The sequence below is a fragment of the Phocoena sinus genome, chromosome 11 (assembly GCF_008692025.1).
Source record: "Phocoena sinus isolate mPhoSin1 chromosome 11, mPhoSin1.pri, whole genome shotgun sequence".
Taxonomy (NCBI): domain Eukaryota; kingdom Metazoa; phylum Chordata; class Mammalia; order Artiodactyla; family Phocoenidae; genus Phocoena; species Phocoena sinus.
This window is the reverse complement of record NC_045773.1, coordinates 2,649,766-2,673,963: the sequence shown is the minus strand read 5'-3', so window position 1 is coordinate 2,673,963 and position 24,198 is coordinate 2,649,766. Positions and strand designations below refer to the sequence as shown.

Here is a 24,198-nt window from a genome sequence, read left to right as displayed (position 1 = left end):
CTCCAGGAAGGGAGGAGGGTGCCAGCGGCTCTAAACAATTGTCCGGAGCAGCAGCTAAGCGTGAGCCAGGCCAAGCGGGAGGGCCGTGTGTGAGCGAGGCCGCCGAGCGGCCACACCAGCCTCCAGACGCTGCTGCAGCAGGAGCCCCGACGGACCCACAGGGACCAGCACCCCGGGAAGAAGAGCACGAGTGGCCCGGCCTGGACTCCACATGGATGTTTTAGATGAGGAGCCTCTGTATTCGTTTCTCCTCTGGTTCTGGGGATGGCTGTGGGTGGGCGGAGGTGCCAGGTGAGTCAGGAATGATTATCGACATCCCTCAGAGCTGCAGACCCCGTTCGACAGAGGCTACTGGCGCTTGGATTGATTAAGGAACTTTCTTGGGTTCATGGAGCTGCTTGGGAAACTGGTGCTGACTAGGTACCCACCACATGCCAGGCTAGTGTGCCCCCCTCCAGGAGCTCCTGTCTCTGCTGCACGGGCGAGGAAGCGCAAAGGCCGGGGCACATAACACAGCCAGGCACCCCCCTCAAGGCCTTAGCCCCCCACGGCATCTCAGGACTCCTGGGGAAGGAGCCGCAGCCTTTAAAAGGATGATGGGTCCTCACGTGATCGAGGATCTCGGGAACCAGATGGGTGTTTGCCGGCCTGTGTTCTCGGCACATTCCTGAGCTCCAAAAGGAGAAATAAAAGTGTTGCCTTGTCTGCAAGCTGAAGAGACAGCAATATTGTGGTGTAACTAGGACCAGATGGGCTCCAGGAATTTCCAAAGGCCTTTTAACATATTAGACAAAATAGCCTCCCAGCCACACACCATAACTCCGTCTGGCCGCCTGGGTATCGGTTACCGCGACGACTGGCGGGCTGCAAGCACTGGCTCGGGGGTCCCAGCAGGGAGGAGTCTCTGGCCGGGCCCTGCCCACTCCTCCTGGCCCCGCGGGAGCGCCCCTCGGATGTGACCCTTCCCCAGACCTCCAAGGCCAGGGAACCTGCCAAGAATCTCACGCTCAGAGTCAGAAAGGGGTGGGAAGTCCCAGCAGCCACCTAGCTGGATCCCCGACCACCCGTCGCTAGCACACCCCCTGGGAGGGGAGGTCATGGCCATGGGGCACCCAAAGGTGGGGTACCTGCGGCATGCTGGGCCCAGCCTCTGGGGTGGGCAGGGGCCGTATCCGGGTGGAGACCCACCCTCCCTGCGCCCCTTTCCTCCTCCACGGACACAGTTGTGTCGAGAACAAAGCGGCTGAACACACGCTTGTGCGTGAACCGTGCCGTGAACCCAGAAGCTGCACTGTGTCCCGGCCATGAGAACACCCCGTCTCGTTCCCACCTGAATGACATCATTAGCTAACGTTAACTAAGCACCTGCTGATGCCAGGGCACCTCATGGGGGGAAGGTCGGGGCTCAGGGAGGTGACTGCCTTCCTCAGGGCCGCACAGGTGGCGGAAAAGCCAGGATCTGACCACCATGTACACCGCCTCCCGCCGGGTGAGCTCCCACATGCAGCGAGGTCCCCGTCTCTCCGGGTCTCCGTTTCTGTCTGCGCAGCGAGAGGGTGGGGAGCAAGCCAGAAGGATGCATCCCACACTCAGGCTCTGGACACTAATTCTGCCCTCAAATGACCCAGAGAGTATAGGCCAGCCCACTTCCGTCACCTCACACAGGCCTCTGCAGAGGGAGGGCCAGCTTCCGAGCGGGGACACACCTGCCCGGGGACACTGGCAGGCCAGTGGCAGAGCAGGTTCAAACCAAGGCTGGCCAACCCCAAAGTCCACGTCCTTTCTCCAGAGGCCCCCCGCCGTCCCGGCAGAGCTCAGGACTCCCACTTGCCCCGTCAACCGTGCCTTGACCCTGGTGGCAACAAGGGGTGCAGAGGAAAATGCCTGGGGTGGTGGCGGAAGCGATGCTTGGCCCGCCGTGGGAGGAAGCCAGGAGGCGGGCTCTGGTACCAGTTGGCTGCCAGGGGTGTCAGGCTCCTTAACAGCCCTCCCTGGGCCTCATTTTCCCCATTGATAAATTGACGGTGGTGACCACCAGCAGCGAGCCAGGATCCCAGCGGGCCCTCCACGAGGACAGCCTGCCCTCTCCTGCAGTGCGCCCCACCCACCATCCAGCTGCCATGCACGAGGTGGCCTCTGGGTGCCATGTGCACAAGAGGTGAACAGGCGGCCCCGGGGCAGGACGCGGAAGCCGCCTGAGCAGACAGCCACTTAAAACCGTCACATGTACCTCAGCCTGGCCCTGACACCACACTGCAGGACCCAGGAGGGATGCCTTCCCTTTGGGGTCCGCTGTCTCACCTGGACATCGGGGTCTGACACCTGCCTCTCCCGGGCGTGAACCAGGGAACAGCTGAGAGGTCCAGGTGGGCAGGGGGACGCCATGCCCCCCAAGATACTCTCATTCCAAACCTTTGCCAGAAGGTCTGGTTGTGGGAAAAGGGCACTCGTTCTAGTCAGGTGGCCTTGGGTCCCTTCCCTAGCTTTTCCATTGCCTGACTGTGTGACCTTGGGCAAGTCACTTGACGTCTCTGAGTCTTGATCTCATCATCTGTAAAATGGTAATGATGACGATGATGCGTAACTTGTACTAAGTGTATGCTCCATGCTGGGACTGCACTAAGCACTTTAGAAATATTAACTCATTTAATTCTCATGACAGTCATCCCCATTTGCGGTATCATCCCACTTTACAGATGAGTATACTAAGGCACAGAGAGGTAGAGTCACCCAGCTAGCAACGGCAGGAGGTAGGACTCAAGGCCAGTCCAGTGAGGCATGGACTAACCACTGCCCCCCGCAGCCTGGCTAACAATCACGGGACAACATCGCTCCCAGGGTGGCACCGAGCTTCCCCGTTTTGGCCCTGGGCTACGAGCGGAGCATCCCCAGCCAGTGTTGGCTGAGCTAAATGAAACCAACTCAAGGGCAGGCGGCCCTGGAGGAGTTCCTGGCCCTAAACCCCAGCATTTGGCCGAGGAGCCAGGGAGGCGTCCTACGTCTCCTTCAGCTCTGCCCAGGAGTTCTGCTAGGCTGGGGGGCCCTGCCAACGCCCCCGCCTTTGTTTATGCCCCAGGCATCAGGCTGGGTACATTCGTCCCTGCCTCTGCCCCCACCAGCCTCAGGAGGGGGTAGGTGGGGGGACACTGCTGCCCCCGTGCTGCCTGGCAGCCCGCCACCGGCCCCCAGCAGAGAACAGGGCTAGGGTTCCGCGAGGGCACCCCCTTCCCCTAGGCCTAGCAGGCTCCCGCCAGCGGGGTCTGGCGGGGGAGGAGAGGGACAGCAGCGATCACACAGCACTCACGTGGTGCCAGGTTCTGAGCTGCCTCCAGGGTCACCCGACACCCCTGCTCAGCCCTGCAGGCTCAGGATGTGACCCGCCAGGAGGGCTGAGGAAGGAGGCTCTGAGAGGCTGTCACTTGCCCAAGGCCCCACACCCAGGCCCAGGTCCTGCAGGGCTCCCCACGTGGCGGGCTTGGGGTCCCAGGTCTGCCCACTCCCCAGCATGCTCCCCAGCACATGGTGGGGGGAAGGGGCCTCATCTGAGCTCAGACATTCAGGAGGCTCTGGAGCTGTCTGTTGCAGAAATCCCATGCCCGCCAGGACCGGGCTGGCCCACGCGAGCTCCTTTTTGGAGGTTCTCCCCGGAGCACGTGTCTGACCCCAGAGCTCCCGGCCTGGCCCCAGTCTCACCCTGGGCTGCCCCACCCGCCCGGACAGCCAGGGCTTGGAGTGTGCCCCCTGGGTTTTGATAACTTGGAGAATAATTTGCAAAGAGGACAAAGTGCACAGACCTTAAGAACAGATCCTGAACACCTCACCGGAACTGGCCTTGGCTCTTCTCTCTGCCCTTCAGGAGAATCACCCTCATTGCTAACACCCCCTGGGCACTCATGGCGTCCTGGGTGTTTACTCCTGGGCCCACCCTCCAGGTGACTACGGTGTCCTTAAAGGCCCAGAATACAGAGGAGGAAAGAGCTGCGGGTTCTGGAACCAAGGCCTCGGCTGGAACCCTGCTCCTCCGCCTGCTAGCTGTGTGCTCTGAGCAAGGAACCAAGCCCCCGTGCCTCGCTGTCTGCCTCTGGAAAACAGAGAGGACGGGGCCGTGCCAACCTTCATCCCCCTCACACCTAGCACAGGGCCCACCACCCCGATGTCTTCATCTCCTGCCCTTGCCCCGGCACTGACCCTTGTGGAAGTGCCCATTCCCCACCCAGGCTGTGCCACTAACCCTGGGGGTGCCCTGGTCACCCTGCCAGGCTGAGGACAAGGTCCTGCTCCCCAGCGGCCCCCACCCCGCCCATCCGCACCTGTGCTCCCAGCCCAGGCCTGGAAGACCACCCCCCCCCACACACACACACACCACCCCGCCAGGGCCCCCAGCTGCCTCCTACACTGGGCAGAGCCCAGCCCAGCCTGCCCTCCCATCCCCACCCTTCCCCGACCCTGAACCCCTCTCTGTCTAGAGAGCACCCTTCACCCTTGCCTAACCTGACACAGCTGAGAACACATACTTTGGAAACTGGCAGAGCTGAGGTCAAACTTGGCTCTACCATTCACGAGACATGTGGCCTGAAGCAAACTCCTCACCGACTCTCAGCGACTTCATCTGTAGAATGGGAATAATGACCTTCTCTGTGGGACTCTGTGCATGGGCTAAAACACTAGCGTTTATCAGGCAGCTACCCCACGCCAGGCCTCTTGCTGTGTGAACTTTCAATCTTTATTTCCTTTAATCCTTAGGAGGTATGGATTCTTCACCTCAAGAACACATGGCAAGGCTTCCCTGGTGGCGCAGTGGTTAAGAATCCGTCTGCCAATGAAGGGGACACGGGTTCGAGCCCTGGTCTGGGAAGATCCCACATGCCACGGAGCAACTAACCCGGTGCGCCACAACTTCTGAGCCTGCGCTCTAGAGCTCACGAGCCACAACTACTGAAGCCCGCGCGCCTAGAGCCCGTGCTCCGCAACAAGAGAAGCCACCGCAATGAGAAGCCCGTGCACCGCAACGAAGAGTAGCCCCTGCTCGCCGCAAGTAGAGAAAGCCCACATGCAGCAACGAAGACCCAAGGCAGCCAAAAATAAAATTAATTAATTTAAAAGAAACACACTGCAGCCAGGTCGGATCAAAAGAGCCTTTATGGTTCTCCAGGCCGTGTGTCGGAGGTGAAGTGGTGTTAGATGCCTCGAGTCCGATGCAGGGACCAAGGGCAGGGGCGGGGCAGGGACGGGGTGGGGTGGGGTGGGGTGGGGCGGGTGGGGCGTCCAAGCCTAAGGAGCTCAACGTGTTTGACACTTGGTGATCTTGGAACCCTTCCTGCCCCGCCCCCTCCAGCAGAGGGAGCGGCGAGAGGGGTGTGAGGGAGAAGGTAGGAGAATTCAGGAGACCCCCAGATGGCAATGAGCACAAGTCCCGTGGGGGGGAGGTTGATCAGGGACGGCCCTCTTTCCCTCCCCACCCGCTTTGACCACTAAGAACACACCCAGGCAATGGAGCAGTGGACACTCCCCCCGACCCCCAGCTTCCTGTGGGGTCCTGAGCATCCCCTTCAGAGTAGAGCTGACGACAAGGTCAGGGCCCCCCTGGGCAGTGCACATCAGGGCCTGGCATTTTGGATGAGCCCAGTGGAGGCTGCAGCCCCCGCCGGGGCCCCACCCCAGCCCCCTATGCGTACAACCTGCAGGCCAGGATGGAGACCCTCTGCTCCCCTCCAGCAACGCCAGCCTGGCCTCGCCAGCGCCTCAGTCCCCACCTGGGCCTCGGGGCCTGTGGGACCCAGCTTGGCCACCTGTCCCTCCCCGATTACCTGGTCCAGGCCTCACCTTCCTCTGTCCCTCAAGCCTCCAGAGCTAAGGCCTGTCCCTGAGCCAAGAGTTCTTTCCCCCAAACCCGGCGCTCTCCCTGGACGGGCAAGATGCTGCTGAAGCAGGGGTTTGGGGCTCCTCAGGCCTCCCCTCCCCTCCCCACCAGGGAGGGGCTCTCGGACAGCAGGTCCAGACCTCACTTTATTGAAGGAGAAGCCAGATGGGAAAACCCACCTCTGCATCCCCTTCCCTGCCGCCCCCTCACATCCAGGACCAGGGCCCCTGCCTGCTGGCTGGGAATCCAGGGACCCCAGACGCCTGGCTCCAGCCCCCTCTCAAGTCTCCCACCCCTGAAGGGAGGAGGAGAGGGTGCAGAAGAGGAGGGAGGGGGCCCAACTGTGGAAGAGATGGAAGCTTCCTTGGTCTGAACCGGTCGCACTGTTTTGAAAACCAGAACACCCCACCCCTGGGGGCCCTCCCTGCGCCTGGGAGCTTCAACTGCCCTCCTCCCTCCTGGGAGAACTGCCGCCTGGTCAGGCCGTGACTGTGACCGTGTGGGTCTTTCCGGGACTCAGGCCCTGCCCTCTGCCCCCACCCGCAGAGCGGCCCGGAGACCGCGACACCCAGCACGGAGAGCGCAGCTGCGCGCGAGGTCCCCCCGCATTTGGAAAAGGAGAAGCACTGAGGGGCGGGTGGGCGGGCGGGCGGGCAGCAGGCAGGGAGCCACTCAGAGGGCAGTGTCGTCAGGGCACCTCCAGGGGCAGCAGGGGTGTGTCTGAGTTCTGTGCTGAGACGCTGGCTGACTGAGGCCCGATGAGCCCCTGGCCATACAAATTAAGGATGGAGTCGGCAATGATGCGGGCTGTACGCTTCTGGTACCCGCCCGAGGTCACCATGAGGATGGGCACCTGGTGGCCTCGGACCAGCCGGAACACCAGCTCATCCCGCTTCACGACACCCTGGTGTGGGGGATGGGGAAGGCTGGAAAGTCCTGCTGCAGGTCTAAACCTGCTCCAGACCGCTACTGCTTTTGCCCTTCCCCTCTGGCTTCAAGAGAAGCACCACTGCTGCCCACCTGCCCTGCCGCTGCTGTGTCCCTGGACCCTCCCCTGCCCCAGGGTCAGGAGGTACCTGCGGACTGATGGACAGGCCCCCGAGGCGGTCCCCCTCAAGGATGTCAGTGCCTGCGTTGTACACCACCACGTCGGGCTGATGCTCCTGGAGGGCTTTCTCCAGGTTCCTCTCCACCTTCCTCAGGTACTCATCATCCTCCGTGCCCCACTCCAGCTCCACCTTCCGCCTGATGGCCTCTGCGAGGGAGACAGCAGTAGCCCCAATGTGCAGAGGTGGGAAACAGGCTGGGGAGGGCGAGGACGGCCCATTTCCCCATCTGACTCCCCAGTGCTCGACCTCTTATTCACCCAAAACTAAGCTAAAAAAAGAGCACACAAGCGGCCAGGGGGACCCAAAGGAAAGAAGGGGGATCACAGATGAAACACTGCCCTGGGTGGGGATTCAGGGACCCATGTCAGGCATCTGAGCCCACTGTCTCCGTAAGTCCTTGCCTGGACACCGCATGTGCCCTTAGGTCCAAATCCAGAACATCTGACATTCAGTTCAGAAGCGGGTCCCTGGGGCGGCAAAGCGGCTGATGTGCGCACAGCAGCCCCGCCGGCACTTAGCGCGTAAGTGTCCCTTCCCCACAGGGTGGGCAGGTCCCTGTGATTCCGAAGCTCATCGAGAGTCTCTACCTTTTAATTGATCCGCCTGCATTTACTTAGTAACTATTATATTTGAACTACTTTCTGCCGCCTTATTTTATATTTTCTATTTATGCATTTTTCCTTCTTTTTTCTTTTTTGTCCTTCCCTGTTTTTGACCAGACAGCTGCATACCTAGGAGAAAAGTCTACTTTAGTCTTCTGGTGGTTACCCCAAAAGAAGGACTCACAGTGTTTATTGGGCAGGTTTATGTGGTCTTGGGTGGGTCAAGTGACCTTTTTAGGTCTCCGTTTCCTCGTCAGTCTCCCCCTCGCAGGGATGCCGAGGATAAATAAATGAAGGGACCTCTGCAGGTCCCAGCATGTAGGAAATGCCCCAGAGAGAGCCCCATCCAAGCAAGAGGCCCTGGGGCTGAGGGACAGGGCAGCTTACGCTTGGCAAAGCGGTCCCCGGGGTAGATGTGGCGGTTGTAGACGTCCATGATGTACACGCGCTTGTCGCCCATGAAGTCCCGCTCGTGCCCGTTGCCCTGTGGGGAACACACGGAAGCCACTCATAGGCAGGTGCCCTGGGAAAGGCACCCCCAACCACACCCCAGGAAACACCCCATGTGCCTGGGTGCAGGCGGCAGAGGCCCAGCCTGGGGCTTGGGGGAATGTTTCTGGGGGAGCGGAGCCCACAGCACGGTGGTGCGTGTCAGAGGCAGCTGGGGAGTGCGGGGAGGTGGCCTGGGGGGGGGCGGGCCTGTGGGACTCCGGGCCCCACCAGGCACTCACCTGATGGGCATCGAGATCAACGACGGTGGCTCTGGAGACACCCTCCACTCGCTCAAACAGAAACTGCCCAGGGCGGGAGAGGGGAGAGGTAAGGACCACACAGGCCAGAGGACACAGCCCTGTAGGGGTTCCCAGTTAGCGAGGGGGTGGGCCGAAGCCTGTACATGCTTATGGGAGATCAGGCCACCAGGCAGAGCCCTGGGGAGCTGTGTGGCTCTGGAGAAGCCTGTGTGCGTATTCAGGGAAGGCTCCCTGGAGGGGCACGTGCTGTGCCCTGAAGGGCCAGAGGTGAGGAGGTTAAGAGAGTTGGCCCTCCGCGACAGCTCAGGATTCCCGGGGAAATGCTGGGGTGCAGAGCGGGGAACCCCCCTCAAGGCTGTGCCTGGAACTTCATTCTGCCATCTCCGCCTTCCTACAGGGCCCAGCCCTAAAGCCTCCTCCTCTGAGAAGCCCTCCTTCCCCTCCCCCACCCTCCAAGAAGGTCTCCTTGCGTCCCCCTCTCCGAATGACCAGGGTCTGCTGACTTGTCCCTCCTCCCCATTAGTCCCCGTGCCCTGTGGGGACAGGAGCCACGGGGCCCATGCCGACCCCGAGCACGAGGCCATGCGCGGGTGCTGAGGCAGCGCTGCGGTCTGACCGACGTGGAGACCGCTGCCAGCTCTGCCCCTTCCGGCTGTGCCCTCGCCCCTCTGGGCCCGTTTCCTCGTCTCCTCATCTGTAAAACGTGAGGATGCAGGGGCGAGCCCTGGAGGACGGAGGCGGCCACAGGGCCGGGCCCGCGGTAAATGCCAGCCGTTGTCATCACCATCAGGGTCATTATTTCTATCTCACCCTTCTCATAATTTAATATTGACATGGAAACTGTTCCCCTCCGGTCCCCTGCCACTGTTGAAGGCTGTCACCTCTGGACCATCTCAGGCAACACGAAAAAGCAAGTGTCATATCTGGGTTTGGGTCCCAGCCCGGCTGAGGGACCCGGGCGAGCTCCCGTCCCTTCTGGGCCTCAGCTGCCTTCTCTACAATGCGGGGTGAGCACACCAGATTGGGGGATTCCAGGGAGGCTCTCGGAGGCGACCCCCCCCCCACATGCTCTCCGGCACACCTTGATGGCGAGCGTGATGTCTGCGTAGGCGCAGAAGCCCCCGCCCCGGTCGCTGGAGCAGTGGTGGAAGCCGCCGCCTGCGAGGACAGCCGAGGTGTTGCCAGGGCCAGGCTCAAGGCCCAGACACCCCCCTCCCACCTTCCTCCCAGGGCCCCCCTCCCCGCTCAGCTCCCAGGGACGGCTCCGGGCTCCAGGCTGCCTAAGTCAGCTGACCCTGCGTGGGCATGTCACCATCCCCGGGTCAGGAGGCAGCTTCGCCATCGTGGCCACCCCTGTCCACAGTGGCACCAGAGCTGCTGCCCCCAGGACCCAGGCCAGGCCACGGGGCACTCACCTATGTTGATGGCCCAGCCTCGCTCCACGGCCAGCTTCCCCGCCTTTGGAAACAAGCACAGGATGAGGGGTGCGGGCGGCCAATTCCTGCACTTACTTATTCATTGAATCACTCATCCCATAAACACCATTTCCAGCCAGCTCCAAGGTGGGGATGAGCTGGGAGGTGGGGTACAGGAAGCACCCACTCATCCCCAGCAAACCCCGAACCGGCTGGCTTATGAGACGTGCGGTGCGTAAGCCCCTGTGCAATTTGGCGAGGAGGCCGGAGGAAATCAAAGTTCAGTCCTTAGGATGGAAAGTGAGCTGACAAGGATTCTCAAGCAGCTTTTAAAGGGAAAATGGACAAATTTTTGTTCCTGGAAATACTGTCGCCTTATTACTGAAATCCTATAGGAAATCATAATTTGGGGGTGGGCAGTAATATTCTAATAAACTTTCAAAATGCACAAATTTGCAAAGCTGAAAAGAAAACTGTAGGGGTCAACAGGTATTGACCCGTCTGGGTTGGATCACTGTACATTCAAATCATTTCAGCTCCTCGACCTCCAATCAACTCCGCAGTCTGCGGCGAATTTTCGAGAAAACTACACGCAGAACGTGAAACCCAGTTTTGCTGCAAGTGTTTGTGACTGCCACGCCCACGATGGGGGGGAGGGGCACCATCCATCGCTGACGTCATAGGGGTTTGTTTCCATCTGAAATTTGAGTAGCTCGGAGTCACAGTTTTAGGACATACTCTCCAGGGGGTGAGGATACATCTTACACACCAGCAAATACGGTAACTCTGACAGGTGGTCTTGGGGGCAGAACAGTGAATTCTAATGTCCCAGCCAGACAGGAGAGGCTTTGGAAGAAAGAGTTCTTGTTGCCGCCTTGAGGAATATTTAGGATTTTGCTCAACTACTCAGCAGCACGAGGCATTCTAGATGGAGAGCCCAGGGTGGGCAAAGACCCAGGGTGGGAAGGGGTCTGGGGTGGAGGGCCCAGCCCAGCCGCTGCTCCCCCCGCAAACCAGCTCCCCACCTACCATTATGGTTCCTCCCGTCTGGGTCCGGAGGGGCTTCAGCACCTTCCTCTGTACCAGGAAGTTGGGCAGGAAGATGACAGGGGGGATTTCTGTGATGGTTGCGACAGCAAAGGACCACTGTGGAAAGAGATGCGGGCCATTGGCCTCCCTCTGCCCGGTGAGCCCAGAGGCGGCAGCGGGGGAGCAGATTCCCCCTGGGTCAGCTTCGGGGTGGCGCGGGGGGTGGGGGGGACTTCGGGCGAGCGCAGCTCCTTGGGTGAGAAATGGGAGCTCCCACCGTGGCTGAGCTTTGGGCTCAGTACAGAGATGCTCACAACCGCACTCTCCTTAAAGCTAAGTCAGCCCTCGGTCCTCGCGCTCCAAGGCCCTCGGCTGCCCTCTTGTGCCCAGAAGGAGAGCTGCAGGGGACTCCAGGTCACCACGGAGCCCACCCAGAACTGGCCCAGCCCGCTCACTGCACAGAGGGGCACTGAGGCCCCGGAGAGGCGGGGGGCTGGGGGGAGGATCTTTTCTTCCAAGGTCACAGGGAGTCACTGACGGAGCCAGGACTGGACGCCCAGGGCTCCTGCTGTCCAGGCACAGCACAGCCTCTCCATCCATCGGGAATCAGTCATCCCTTCAAATGGGGCTGGATGTCCTCATCCTCCACTGCTGAGGCAGGAGGGTCTGGAGCACCGAGAAGGCGTCTGCACCAAGATAAGGACACAGGCCTTCCCTATAACCTCCCGAGCCCTGGGCAAGCATCCATGCACCCCGTTCCTAGACCATCTCCTGCCTGCCTGGGAACGCCCGAGGTCCAGACCCTGCTCTCCACTGACCCCAAGCAGAGCCCTGGAGGGGCCCCAGCACTTGGTAGATATCTACTAAGCACCTGCTAGGCTGCAGGTCGCAAGATGGCACTACTCCTGGCCTCACGGACACATAGCAGCCTAGCAGGGAGGCGCTGATATGCAATGCGACAGCCTTGCTGGGGAGAGGGAGAACATGGTCTGGCTGGACAGCTGCGAGACCCGTGTGTGTGTGTGTGTGTGTGTGTGTTTTCGTGCACGTGGGCAGAGGTGTGCATATGCACATGCATTCATGTGTATGCGTGTGTGGTAAGGGGCAGACCCAGAGAGGGGAAGACGGCCAGCTCCACCCATCTGTCCCGCCAAGCCCATCACCCAGCACCGGGCCAGCACACGTGAGGCAGAGAACCACTGTTCGCTACAAGTAAGTGAGCAACGAGCCCCTGAAGGAAAACACTGAGTCGATGTCCCCCTCCCACCCTCGGCAAGCCAGCAGGGGACAGAGAATGAAAGAATAGGAAGCTATAGCCCCAGACAGAAATTAAGAAAGCAATTTCATTTACAACACCTTCAAAAAGAATAAATTTACCAAGCAGGTATAAGACTCATACACGGAAAACTACAAAACGCCGCTGACAGAACTTAAAGAAGATCTAAATAAGTGGAAAGACATCTTGTGTTCATGGGCTGGAAGACCTAACATTGTAAAGATGTCAGTTCTCTACTAATTCATCTACAGATGCACAACTCCTGCCAAAATCCCAATGGCCTTTTTTTTTTTCTCTGCAGAAATGGAGAAGCTGATCCTGTAACCCCGGGCGTCCTGTTTCCCTGGGACTCTCTGAGACTCGCCCCCCTCCACCCCCCGGCTGCTCCATGGCACACACGGGGGCCTGTGTCTCTTCTCCCACAGGTGCCGGGCGCTGTGAGGGTAGCAACGAGGCCCAAGTTGTGCCCAGACTCCCTGGGGCTCCAGCCACAATTTCTGGGACATCCTTGGCATCCGTGGCTTCCTTGGCTTGCAGACCCCACACCCAATCTGAACAAAAGAAAATCCTATTGTTCCAACTTCCTAACAAACCCCAAGTTCTGCCACGTGCCCCCCCAGGTCACAGCTGCTTCCAGCCTCATCTGAGAGGACGGGCGCTCTCACCAGGGTCACTGTAACCACCTGCTCCCTCCCTTTTGTTCCGACAGACTGGTCTCGACCATTCCCATCACAGCTGCCAAGCAATCCTGTTAAAATCTAGGTCAGAGCACGTCCCCCTGCTTGAAGCACTCCTGGGCTCCCACCTCCTTCAGAGCAAAGCCACAGCGGCCACAGGCCCTCCGTGGCCTGGCCCCGATCATTTTCCAACCCCACCTCTTACCGTCTCCCTCCCATTCCTCCCATCCTCGCTGCCGCTGGAACACACTGGAGATACTCCTGCCTCAGGGCCTTTGCACTTGCTGACCCTTCTGCTCGGAATGCCCTACCCCCAGACGCCCACAGAGCCCACTCCCTCAGGGCCCTCAGTCCACGGTCACATGGCAGTGAGACTCCCGGCCTCCTATTTTGAAGGGCGGTCCTCCCCACCCCCTTTCCCGCTGTCCTTTCCCCAAGGCACTGAGTGCCTTTTAACACACCAACTCCGTCCCATCAAGAGAGGGATTCAGTCTCTTCTGTTCCGCCATCATCCTATACCCAGAGCAGAGCCTGGTCCTCTAAACACTCACTACATAAATGTGTCCCGAGCATTGCCCAGCACAGGGTACACAGGGACTACATGTCGGGTCTGCGTCCCACCACCCGGCGCCCCATGGCAAACTGTCACAGGGTCAGCACGAGGCAGGAGCCTGGCCCTGACCCGACCCAAACCCCACCCTCAGTGGGTCCGACTCTGGGCCTTGCACACAGCAGGCGCTCAATAAACACTTGCTTCCCTGAATGGACGTCATCTGGCAAACATCAGGCCACTGCACCTCGTTCAATGCCCAGTGTATTAAGCATTGAAGGCCACACCAGTGCAGGGCCAGGCATGAGCCCGGAACACGGGTATGGGGCAGTACGGGCAGGGCACACAAAGGACCGCTGAGGAGAAGCAGCCCTGGGGGTCCTGCAGCAGAGAAAAGAGGAAAGAAACGTCGTGGACATCAGGGGCCAGGGGGCTGTTCCCGAGAGCAGCCCCTAGACACCACACAATGCCTGGAACGTGCATGGGTCTCACCTGAGCATCTGGGGCACGTGACCCCACATCACTCTCCTGTGGCACCTGGAACACAATCCAAACTCCTCCTGAGGCCTGCAGGGCTTGTGGACCAGGGCTGCTGGCCCCCCTGACCACACCACGTGCCGCGTCAGTGTTTCATTCCCTTCAGCCTGGCCACTCAAGCAACCCTCTCCCCTTCGGGAGGCCAAGCCCCCTCCCTCTCCAGGCCTGAGACTCTGGACATTCTTCTTTTAAAACTCCACATGAGTATCACCTACCCCTCATTCTTTGATCTCTGCTCACACCTCACCTCCTCTGTGAGGCCCTCCCTGACTGCTCAAGCTAAATGAACATACCTCTGCCTAATTACCCTTTTTTTTCCCTTCATAGTCCTTGGTGCTCTCTGAAATGCTCTTGTACGGTTACTTCTTTATTTTCAGTCTTCTTTAATGAAATACAAATCCATGGGAGCAGGGAAACTTGCTTATTCTTTTTTTTTTTTGCACCCAGTACACAGTCAGTATTCGATATAGACGTGCTGCATGACTGAATACTTCTTCACCTTAGTAGGTCATGTGGAAATCATCATGTTTCTCCTTTTGCTCTGGCTGCTAGGGAGCTCCAAATACATGGCACAGCCATAGCATCTTGGTTATGTTGGCATATCTGAAGTCTCCTCCTGTCCTTGACCTCAACTTTCTATTTGGGGCTCTACTTGTTTGCATTATTGCTTACCACAGAGTAAGCTGCCTTCAGGCTTCTGGGGTCCCAAGGCCAGGCATGCAGTCAGTCCCACACCATTCCCTGAAAAGCCCCTCAAATGGATGGAGCCCTGGAGCCCATCCCCCATCCCCAGCGTTATCCTGGCACTGGCTCCAGCCTGGCGCCACTCTGTTCTGGTCTCTCCCTGCCCCCACCCTCACCCTCTGGCCTCTGGCAGGCATGTCCTCCTGACCGAGCTGCTGGGCTGTGACCACGCATGTCCGGGCCCTGGGAAACCAGAGCAGCCAAGTGCTGGGCTTCGTGCCAAGGCCTCGCACACCTCACTCTCCCGGGAGCCAGGTTTCAACCTCTTCCTGGTAATCTTTCATGAGCTCACACTGTCACGGATCCATCTAGAATTCTCACAGCTCAGGCCGGCGTGGAGGAGGACGGAGGGCAGCTGCCGTGGCCTGGAACCCGGAAGACCTGACCGGATGCCCTGCCTGGGGTCTCCCCTGGGCCTGCTGGACTTCCCAGGTGACCTTGAGCAGGTGGGGCCTCTTTCTGGGCCTAGGTGTTTCCACCTATGGGGAAGAAGCCTGGTGACCTCTGGCGCCCACTCTAGCTCTGAGTCTAAGATGAGTCCTGCTGGGAAGCCTAGCGGTCAGGGGTCAGGACTCCACGCCCTTGGGGACAGAGAACCTGTGGCATCCCTGACGCACCAGGTTCTGATGCCACCCCGAGCCCAGCCTGCCCTCTTCTCCCACACAGGGGACTGACTGAACGCCTCTACCCTCAGAACCACACTGAGGAGAGCCATGCAGCTCCTCTAGAAGGAGGTCACCACGGGCAGACCCCATGTGCTCTGCAGGTGGGCTTCAAAAATCTTCCAATGAGTTGCTACATTAAGAAATCAGGAACTGTCACTTAACATCTGGATTTCTGGCTTCTCTTTGAAAGCTGGGCCCACGGTGGAGGCTGGGCGGCAGCCACCAGCTTGGGAAGGGCAGGAGCTGCAGTTGTCCCAGACACCACCCATCACTTGTTTATGTTCCCTGCTGGGCCCTGGGGCGTAAAAACTCGTTTTCAGCCCAACAGTTTCCAACACGTCTTTAGCTGCAGAAGCCCTTGAAACAGCATCTTATACTTTAGCACGAGGTAAAAATAGGCCGAAGTGGAATAGCTTTGGTTGAATGGGGACAAGGGACTGGGGCCCCCCCACCCATCATCCCAGCAGGGGTCTTTGAGGCCTGTCCACATAGCACAGATTGAAAGTCACTGATGCAGAAGCCCAAAACCCCAATGAAGGTTCAACCCCCACCAAGTGGCCATCCCTGCTTTCATACTCCCAAGGATGGGGAGCTCACTATCCCCTGGAGTAGCCTAGCCCATCCCTGGTATCTGCCTTTCTAGGACACCTCTCTCCTGTCGGGGATCACAGGCTCACATGCTCCCCCTGCATAGGGACAGGAATGGAGCCCCTCGAGGCTGTGCATCCCCAGGCTAAGCGGCCCCCTCCTCCAGCCCCTCCTTCTGGCTGGCAGGCCCCAGGCCCTGTACCTTCAGCTCGTTGAGATAGCGTCTCGTGTGCACCACCAGCAGGTCTTCGTCCGAGGCCTCCCGTGCCTCCACCAGCATGCTGTCTGATAGAAGTTTCTCTTCTGAAACCACAAAGCAGGCCCCATGCATCCCTGCCGCCTCCAGGCCAGGCCCAGCCCCAGGCCCTCCCACAGGCTGGCAGCCCTGCCCCAGGACAAGGTGGGCCCTGATGGCTTGTGGGCGGTCTGAGAACGGGCCACCTCTCAGGCCAGTGGGGACAGCGGCCAGGCCCTCGGGCCAGGGGACATACGACATTGTGCACAGCGATCCTCGCGTTTCCCAGGCCACTGACAGCCGGGAGGTGAGCTCAAGTGTGACTGGACACCTTTTAGAGGCAGGTAGCACACGGGTCATTAACGCTGACTCTCAAGGTGAGAAAAAGCTCTTCTGATCGATTCTCCCTCCACCTTGGGATGACATCATGGGGGGTTTGGTATACGGGGGGCCTCTCTTTGACACCTGCCTGACCCTTGCTCATCTCCCTTTTTTTAACCCCCCAAAAGGAGCAATCAGTTTGACAGTACACAGCTACAGTCAGCCGCCTGAGTTGAAATAACACTGCTGTTTTCACTGCATTTACTTTTTACCATGACCTTCTATTTATGGCAAATGAAACTGGCTTTTTCCATTTAGATGACATAATGTTTCCTTTTAAAACAGGTTTATTTAAGTTTCTTAAAACGAAGGCTAAGTCAATAAAAACTATGAAGTAAATAATGGAACAGGTGGTATGAGGCGATGGCAAGGTCCCAAGAGCGGTTTGCAGATGACTGATGTTTGGGAAAAGCCATGTTATTTCATTACCACATACGCATACACCAGACAAGACTTGCTCCCTTTTGCAACAGAAGAAATAAGGCAGAGAGGACGAAGTGCTCTAGGGCACAGTGACAACAGGACCATGATGCTCTGGTTCTAGGGAAGTCGAAGGACAAGGTCAGAATCTAGGGGACCTATGCTAATGTGTCACTCTTAGAAACCAACCCTGGTAGAAACCAACTAGTTCCATACACTTCTCACAAAGAGCTCCACGTATGGCAGGTATCCCCGCCGGCCCCAAACACTCCATGGCTCCCCACTGCCTTCCGGCAGGGAACCAGCTGTTTTCTTGGCGGTACCCAAGGCCCTTCACCATGTGGCCCTGGCTCCTTTCCACCCACATGCTCAGAGGGAACTCGGGAAAATGGTCAGCTCAGAGTGAAGGGGACAAGGAACCCTTATGTTGCGCTACTGGGTGACACAGGAGCCCAAGAAGGGGCAATGAACACAGAGACTCAGGACCACTGGAAGCAGAGCGTAAAGGACCCCATTCAGGAAGGCATGAGAACAGCCAGGGGAGAGGCAGGATGGCTCCGCTCACCTCACCAGAGCTCTTGCCATGGCTGCACACCATTTGTACTCTTTTCTACTTAATATTTTTCTTTGAATATGCACTCTGGTCACTATTGCAAGTGGAAAATCTGTATCCCTTGCCATAAACAGAAGTTAACCAAAAATAAAAACAAAAAATATAAAAACAAATAACAGTGTTATTAATCTCTAATTTGACTCTATTTTCTGCCAGGTGCAGAGGCTGAGGCTCGCGCTAGATTTGTTAAAAAGGGAGATGGGCTTAGGTGTTAAAGACGGGCTAGCCCCACAGTGAAACTTCCCCCAGGTGTCATCAGAGGGATTGTGCGATTTAAAGATATGCAATGTTTCATCCTATGCCAGGTAACATTTCAGGTAATATTTCCTACTTCCCTCAGTTAAAGAACCCACAATACGAGGAACTAGAATATTTTTTTTCACCAGCCTACTGTGATGCCTGAATTTTCCACATGAACCAGACCCCTAGATTACAAACCACAATTGAAACAACGTGCTCCCCAGAGCACCACCCCACTCAGGGGATGAGCCATGAAGCGGACGAGCCTGGGGCTCTGAGGTCCAGGCCCCATTCCCCCACTCAATAGCTGTGTGCCTTTGGGCACATTTTCTAACTCTCTGGGCCCCAAGTTCCTTCATTTGTAATCCGTGAGGTTGGAGCAAAGGTTGTCCACTTCCCAGACTCTAGGAGCTTGTGGGCTATGGACAATGCATTCCTCCAAGCATCAGCTCCCCTTCTACTGGGTCTCCAGGGGCAGAGACAGGACTTAGGTCCACAGCGATGGAGAGCCAGTGAAGGTGTGATACGGGAGCATATCATGCTTAGAAGTCTGTGTTGGAAAGATCCTTTTGCCAGCACGGGTGGGAGGCTGTCTCAGGGCTGACACTGGAGGTGGGAGGGCCTGACGCTTGTGCCAGGGAAAGAGCAGCAGGTGGGCTGGAGAAAGCAGATGTAGGGTCCGAGTGGGGCCTTCCATACCTTTTAGGAAGCTGATCACTTTGCCCCATTTTCCTGCATCAAAGGGGTGCAGCTTTTCCAGGCCCAGGAAGGTTATGTTGTAGCGCGGTGAGTACACGATGGGCCAGCGTGACTCCGGCACATGCTGGTACAGCTGGGTTGGGTGTGGCCTTCCATGGGCACAGAGACAGACATGCACAGACAGGAACAGTCTCACTGTGGGAAGCAGCTTCCCATTCAGCGCCAGCAGGCTGGGATTGAGCAGACAGCCCTGACCCAGTACCACCAGTTCCCTCGGTGGCAGAAAAAGGGCCACTTACCAACAGCAACAACAGTAATAATAGCGGTTCCTTACTGAGCTCCCTGAACCATTCAACCCAATCCTCACAGCAGCCCTGGGGGGTAGGCACCACCATCCCACCGGAGGCTCGGGGAGGGAACCAGGTGCGCCCAAGGTCACACGGGTCTGTGGAACAGCAGATGTGAACCCAGGTGTGTCTGGCTGTAAGGCCTCAGCACCTCACCTCCACATGATAACAATTACATCAACAGCCCTGTGGCCGTAGGCCTCGCTTTCCTCAACTGTAAAATGTGTGGCTGTTGAGAGGAATGAGATAACGCATTTAACAACTGAGCACAGAAAGCGCCCTTTCCCTGATAGCTGAGGTGACAGTTCCCAGAAACAGCAGGTCGGGGCTCACGCAGGCTGCGGCCCAACCCGGAGCCAGGAATGGGGTCACCTCGGGCCCCGCCGCGCAGCTGACCCCCATAACACCTCCGCAGCTGCCGCACAGGGAACAGAAACCCGGCTGCCACTGCGGGGGCCTCCGCTTAGCTGGTGGGGCCCGAGGGCAGACGTCAGAGCTGCGCTTGTAGCGAGCCCCCGCCGGGACGGCGCCCCGCGCCGGTGCCCGTCCCGTGGGCCGCAGGTTAGCGGCGCTGGGCTGGTCCGAAACGCGGGGCCGGCCTGGCCACAAGAGGCCCGAGCGCCCCTCACCCGCCGTACCTGGGCCCGCACCTGGCGGGCTCGCCCGGCCGCCCGCGCACTGGTGCTCCCGCCCATCGGGACCCCCGGGAACCCCCCGGGCTTGGCCCGGCGCCCCATCCCGCGCCCCCATCCCCGCCCCCGCCGCACTCACATGCCGGGGCCGGGCCCTCCCAGCGCTGCCACCACACCGCGACCGGGCGGGCCGGGGAGCGGCCCCGCCCAGGACACGCCCCCGGCCTCTGTCGTCTCCACTGGGGGCGGTGCTCCGAAGATTCGGCTCCGCCCCGCCTCCACTCACGCCTGCGTCACAGCACAGAGGTCTGGAGTGCCGCACAGAGCGCCTCTGCGGGAGGGAGGCCACGCCAACGCCCTTCAAGCGCGAAGTGCCCCCTTCCTCAGACCAACACCCAGTGAGATCTCGCCCGGCTTGGAAGCCGCGCCCCTTATGGGGAGGACCACTCGTCCCAGAGTCGGAACGGGAGGCATAGCCCCGCCCCATAGGAGGGGCCAGTCTATGCCCCGTCCCCGGCCGCCAGGCCTTCCTGCGCGGTCTCAAGGCTTGGGCGTCCTGGGTGTTAGGGACGACGGGCTTCCCGGCGGACTCCGAGGCGGAGCCGCTGTGTGGCCTCGGGCAAGCGTCCGGGCTCTGTGGTCTCTGTTTCCACGAGTAAAATGGAAGAGTCGGGGCCGTGTGTTCTGGCCCTGACATCTCGACCTAATGGGATGCATGACCACACTGACCTGAGGCCACCCACTCCCCCCACTGCCCAGCCCCTGGCGGCTCTGACATGAGACGAGCGCTCTACACACAGTTCTTTAGGCCGTCTGAGCCTCAGTGACCTTACCAGTAGAATCAGACTGGTGATCCAGTCTTCAGGGTACAGTGGCTTATCTGCACACTCACCCCTGCCCCGCCCCGGGAAGCCAAGAGGAGCCCGGCGACAGCTGAGAGTGTCTTGGGGCTGGATCCTGGGAGGAGGCCCCAACAATAGAGCCCCAGAGGACAGAGACAATGGGCTTCTCTGTAGGCCCAGCTGCCCCGCCCACCAAACAGAAGCAGCTGACCCCAGGGCTGCCAGGAGCAGGGCAGCTGAGATGGCTGTGTCGGTGTGACGGGGGTGGAGGTGAGGGGGCACCATGAAGGGGAAGGGCACAGACGTTTGAACAGTGCCCTGCACGTGCCCATCACCTGATTGCACGATGACCCTGGATTCTCACAACCTAATCCTATGAGGGTTACCATCATCACCCCAATTTTATCATGAGGTAACTGAGGTTCAGGTCTGGATTAAACCCAGACCGCTGCCTGCCTGCAGCGCTGTGGCCTTGGGTAACTGGCTTCGGCTCTCTGGTCCTTCATTTCTGTGTCTGAAATGAAGTGATGCCTGCCCCTCCACCCATGGGGAGGCTGAGAGAATCCAAAGAGGTAATCGTGCTAATTATTATTTAAATAGCACATAGCTTGTGTTAGGTTCAATTCTAAAAGCTTTACGCTCATTTGATCCTTACAGCACCACTAGGAGTGGAACTATGGTTATCCCCAGTTTACAGACAAGGAAACTGGGGCACAGAATGAAGTAATTTGCCAAAAGGTCAGGGATGTGGACAGATAAAATATAGCCACAGAAAGAAAAAAATTAATATTTAATAACAACAAGGGAGAAAGTGCACACAGTGGTCCTGTGTCATTGAGAGAGGCTGACTTCATCTCAGGAGCTTGCTCTGTGGTTTGGGAAGTCACATGGATGAACCTCTTGTTGAGAGAACAAAGATCTGGGGCAGACTGGATAGGAGAGCTGAGGCCAAAAAGAGTGGGACTGCTCTGGGGAAGAGGGTTTTTTAAGTTGTGTCCTGTGTGGCTGAGGAGAGAGGTGCTCTGAGGAGCCCTGCGGCTTGAGAACACCTTCAAACCTCCATGCCAGCCTGGACCACCTACACACGCTATTACTTCTGGGAGAAATAAACTATGTTATTCGTGCTGAGTGTTTGGGGGCCTCTTTGTTACAGAATCCTAGTCTATCTGCTCACCAACACACCACACTGGGACAAAGCAGCGAACCCAGCAGGCAAGATCTAAACGGCTTTGTCAAGCTCACAGGTTAGGGGGAGAGACAAATCTTAACCTACCCAGGAAACAAATAATCATGATTACAAAGTGTTGAGAAGTGTTATGAAAGGGACAAGGTGTGATGGTGAGAGAGAATGAGGGGGCGCCTGATTTAGACAGTGATTAGGAAGGCCCCTTGGAAGAGATTATTATCTTTCACTTTTTAACCATGTATATCTTATTTTAAACGTCAGTGCGACAAAACGAGACCCTGAATTATCGAACATGTATATTCTTTCCCCCCTTTCATGAAGTCTTGGAATATATTTCAACTGAAAGTCAATAAGGAGCCCCCAAAACATAACACTTCTTTTGAACAATACAGTTATACAAAGGACAACATGAACTGTAGAAATGCACCAAAGGTGAGTAATAATTGGCACAGACCCAATATTTCAGTATTAGTTAATACTAGTTAAGTTGACATGGTTTTAAAACCATGTCCTTTAAGTTCACGTAAGCACCCCTCTTTCCATTCCACTGCTGTACCTTGGCAATTTTGTCCATATTTAACACCACAGCCACAATAACGACAATTATATTAGCTAGTATCCGTTAAACCCTGAATCAGGGCCAAAGCACCGCCAAGTATGTAAAATGTGTTTTGCTATTTGTTTATTGATGAAGAGACGATTTTTTAAACAAGCAAAGAAAACTGCAAGTGCAGAGGCATGGATGCCAGAAGGAGCTTGTATTCAAGAAACAGAAAAAGGGGAGTGTATATTTTATTCCTGCCACAATGTGAAACTGTAAGTAATAGGCAGGGTCTCAGGAGAAAAGAGAGGACCCACTCAGTGGTTTATTGAAAACAGTTTAATGAAGGGGTAATTTAACTGAAGTGTGTGTTTGGAGAAGGTGTTCAGGGTGTGGAGGAGAATCAACAGGGGATGGTACAGTACTGGCGCTGGCAACAGTGGGAAGCCTTCATCCCCTAAACCTGAAGAGAGTGGGGGAGGAGTGGTTTTCTGGAAGAAGTGAGAGCTGCAGGTATGAGTCAAGGATCCTCTGGGAAGAGCAGCGTTTAGAGAGATTCAGCCACTGCCAAAACTGAGGGTTGGTAGGGAAAATACCCCAACTTTTCTCTCCTCCCACCCTCGGATGCCCACTGATGCTTCCCATTGGCTGTCTCCCACTGGTGCCTCCCATTGGCTAGGTCCCATTGGCTATCTTCCTTTGGTGCCTCCCATTGGTTGAAGCCAACTTGGAGCCTAGCCAAGGAAGCCCAGGTGATGATGTCCACAGAGGTGAGCTTCATGAGGGGACACAAAGCAGAGTGGAAAGCTGTAGCAAGTGCATCTGGGGGATGGGGATAAGCGGAGAATAACCACTGGTGTTCTAGGTGACCTTGGAGTTTTCTGCAGACCTTTCTGAGCCAACTCTATAACAGGAGTGAGTTAGACTTGAAAATCGACCCTGTCCCCAGTACTGTTGACCCAGAGCACTCACAGGGCCTGTCACCATGGAAACCTGAAACTCGGCTTGGCCACCTCTGCCTACCATCCAAACAATACCCCAAATCAAAGAGCTAGTCCAAGAGCTGACCAGGTGGCACATCTGTAGAGCCTCAGGCCTTAGCCTCAGAGAGACAGGTTGGCAGGGCCTATCGAGACCAGCAGGGATGTTTGGACGTCCTGGGTGGGATGAAATCGTCGCTCCCATCTCTGGGCTCCTAGCGGCAGTTTGCTCTGCCAGGGAGGACTGGCCCTGAGGGAACTCACTCCACAGCCACGGCATCTCAGCCCACAGCTGCCTGGTCTCTGTCACTTGAGGGCCCGGGAGGCCAGCAACAAACAGCGCACAGGCACTCGGGGTGTCCCTCAGCTGCACACAAGGAGGGATACACACCCCACAGCCACAGGCAAACACCCACCGCATCACACCCAGATACACACAACAACGCATACGCGTCCACAGCGCGGTCCACCACGCCCAGCCCCTGACCCTCCACCCCGGCCAATTCTTCCGTTCTTCCAGTACCAGTTTTCCGGATTGTCCCGGGATGAAGGTAGGATGCCCCTCAGTCTGCCCCTGTGGATCCCTGATGTCTGCTTCATCGAGGTGCCTCTGCCCCAGAGGGGGATGTTCCTGGAACACAGATCTTGAAGGAGGAAAGGAAGGATGGAGGGCAGGAGGGAGGGAGGGAGGGAGACAGAGACATAGATGTGTGAGAGCACGATATAAATATGTCAGGGGCAGATTCAGGTTTTGTTGGGCCCGATGTTTATTCATTGGGGGAGGGAAAAGTTTTTCCAAAAAAGGAGACTCAAACTATGAAAACAGATTAGAGACAGACCTTGGAAGGGGCCTGTGTCAGTGAGGGCCCTGGAGTTTGACAGCAAAGCGACTTCTAACACATGCGTCAAACACAGACGTGTAAGCCCATCAACACGTGTGGGAGCATAGACACAGGTGCCCGGACTCCAGACCAGCTCCAGGTGGCTAGCAGGGGCTGGGCCCCTGTGTGCACCAGCTTCAGAGACCCCTGCAGCCCTCGCTTGGAAAGCGGGCTTCGGCCCAGCTGCTTCACGCCAAGAGAGCATCCTCTTGGAGCCATCCCCATCTGTGTTCTTGCTGTTTCCGAGGAGTGGACCCTGCTCCTGCCTCCTCACCTGGACCCCAACTCCAAGCTCACCTCCCCCATATGAGCTGGCTTCACACCAGATGGGCAGGACGAGGAGGGGATGGCAGCTGCCTCTGGAGAGAGGTTCCTGCTCTCAGTGAAGTGGACCCCT

General features: G+C 57.7%; 1 protein-coding gene across 1 annotated transcript; it reads right to left on the bottom strand.

Annotated features, from left to right (window-relative positions):
• Positions 1-5,128: 5,128 nt before the first annotated feature.
• Positions 5,129-19,747, bottom strand: HDAC11 (histone deacetylase 11). Its single transcript, XM_032650288.1, has 10 exons — positions 19,511-19,747; positions 18,393-18,541; positions 16,007-16,107; positions 10,768-10,884; positions 9,739-9,781; positions 9,405-9,481; positions 8,303-8,365; positions 7,959-8,055; positions 6,937-7,115; positions 5,129-6,764 (listed from the first exon to the last, which is right to left on the bottom strand). Coding segments are annotated over exons 1-10 (1,044 nt in total). The 5' UTR covers positions 19,513-19,747; the 3' UTR covers positions 5,129-6,548.
• Between the last annotated feature and the right edge of the window lie 4,451 nt (positions 19,748-24,198).